Source organism: Hipposideros armiger, unplaced genomic scaffold (assembly GCF_001890085.2).
Source record: "Hipposideros armiger isolate ML-2016 unplaced genomic scaffold, ASM189008v1 scaffold_687, whole genome shotgun sequence".
NCBI lineage: Eukaryota > Metazoa > Chordata > Mammalia > Chiroptera > Hipposideridae > Hipposideros > Hipposideros armiger.
The window spans coordinates 891,351-893,217 of NW_017732037.1; the positions used below are offsets into that span (position 1 = coordinate 891,351).

Here is a 1,867-nt window from a genome sequence, read left to right on the forward strand (position 1 = left end):
GCGTCCGAAGCCAGTTCTTAACCATCGCGCCACTTGGCCGGCCCTGTTTTGTTTTGTTTTGTTTTGTTTTGTTTTTAACTCTTAGGCTACTTTCCCTCTCCCCAGCAGGTCTCTGGAGGTGGCCGTGGTCACTGCAGGGCCACCACGGGATTGGCTTGCTTGTCTCATCTTCCCCTTGCCTAGTCTGATTTTCTCAGCTCTCCCAAAGCCATGTCCAGGCCCTCCCTCATCACCTTCACCCCAGCCACCGACCCCAGCGATCTCTGGAAAGATGGGCGGCAGCAGTCTCAGTCAGAAGAGCAGGAGCCCATCATAGATGGGGCTGCAGCCCGGGCTTTCTATGAGGCTTTGATTAGGGATGAGAGCAGTGCCCCTGAACCCCAGAGATCACAGGCTGAGCCTGCCAATGAGAGAAAGCGGAAGAAGAGAAGAAGGATGAGGGAGGCTGCAGCAGGAACATCAGGAGGGCATGGACAAAGATCCCTTGAGGTTGAGGACAAGATGACTCAGTGGATACTGAGGGCAGCCCAGGAGGGGAACCTGGCAGAACTGAGAAGGCTCTTGGATCCCTATGAGGCAGGAGGAGCTGGGGGGAATATCAATGCTCGGGATGCCTTCTGGTGGACCCCCCTGATGTGTGCGGCCCGAGCAGGCCAGGAGGCGGCTGTGCGTTATCTCCTAGGCCGAGGGGCTGCCTGGGTTGGGGTCTGCGAGTTGGGTGGCAGGGATGCTGCTCAGCTGGCCGAAGAAGCGGGCTTCCCTGAGGTGGCCCGCATCGTCAGAGAGAGCCACGGAGAGATGAGGAGTTCTGGAGAGACGAGGAGCCCAGAGAGCGGGTGAGGAGATGCCTTTGCCCTTGACCTTTCAGTGTGTTCTGCCTTTCCTAGTCACTCTACACCAGAGGCCTCAGCACAGAGCTGAAGGGTTCTCTCCCCTTTCCCCGTATAGGTTGATCGGGGACGCAGTGTACTAGAGTGGTTATGAACATGAGTTCTCTGGGATAAAATGCTAACTGTACTTGGGCAAGCAACCTAGTGTCTATGTGCCCCAGTTTCCTCATTGAGAAATGGGGATAAGAGCACCTTTCATAGGGTTGTTAGGATTAAATGCAATAATACATGTAAAGTGTTAGAACAGTGCTTGCCACTGTAGTCGTTATTATCATTCCTCTTTTGCCCAAGAGCCTTGTGAGGCCTAGTTACCATCTCTTCGCCCAACTATTCCCCTCTGGTCCTTCATTGTTAAGTGGGGCAGAAGGCAATTTTTTCCTTAGCAGAAAAACTGGAAGGACCGTGTCCCACCCTGTCCTCAACCCTTTCTCTTCTTCCTCTGCAGGTCCCAATCCCCCTCCCTGCAGTACTGTGAGACCTGTGATGCCCACTTCCAAGACTCTAACCATCGCACATCTACTGCTCACCTGCTGTCACTGTCCTGGGGTCTCCGGACCCCCAGCCTGCCTCTTGGGGTTCCCACCTCCAGCCCAGGCTTCAAGCTACTGCTGAGGGGGGGTTGGGAGCCTGGAATGGGGCTGGGACCCTGGGGCAAGGGCCGTGTCAACCCCATCCCCACAGTCCTCAAGAGGGACCAGGAAGGATTAGGATACAGATCAACGCCCCAACCCCGAGTCACACACTTTGGGGCTAAGGATACCCGGGCAGTGGCTGGGAGGGAGAGAGCCCCTCAGGTGACTACATTGAGCCGGAGGGAGGAGAAAAGGCAGGAGGAGAAGGACAGGGCCTGGGAGCGGGATCTGAGGACATACATGAACCTTGAGTTCTGACCTTGGCAAGGTCTGACCCTGCTCTGCTGCTGAAGTCTGAACTTGAGCCTCTAACCTGCCCAGGTCCCAGACCCTCAGGTTTTGGTA

The 1,867-nt window shown here is 55.8% G+C and overlaps 1 protein-coding gene across 13 annotated transcripts in view; it reads left to right on the forward strand.

Moving 5' to 3' along the window:
- The window catches only part of GPANK1 (G-patch domain and ankyrin repeats 1), a 4,156-nt gene extending 2,295 nt beyond the window's left edge, over positions 1 to 1,861 (forward strand). For 8 of the 13 annotated variants that reach the window (XM_019626759.1, XM_019626756.1, XM_019626753.1 and 5 more), the window contains 2 exons: positions 109 to 836; positions 1,336 to 1,861. In XM_019626759.1, coding sequence (XP_019482304.1) covers positions 211 to 836; positions 1,336 to 1,780 — 1,071 coding nt within the window. In that variant the 5' untranslated portion in view covers positions 109 to 210 and the 3' untranslated portion in view covers positions 1,781 to 1,861. Of the gene's footprint in view, positions 1 to 105; positions 837 to 1,335 lie in introns of all 13 variants that reach the window. The other 5 variants (XM_019626752.1, XM_019626754.1, XM_019626758.1 and 2 more) reach the window with 1 other exon arrangement.
- Positions 1,862 to 1,867: the final 6 nt, after the last annotated feature.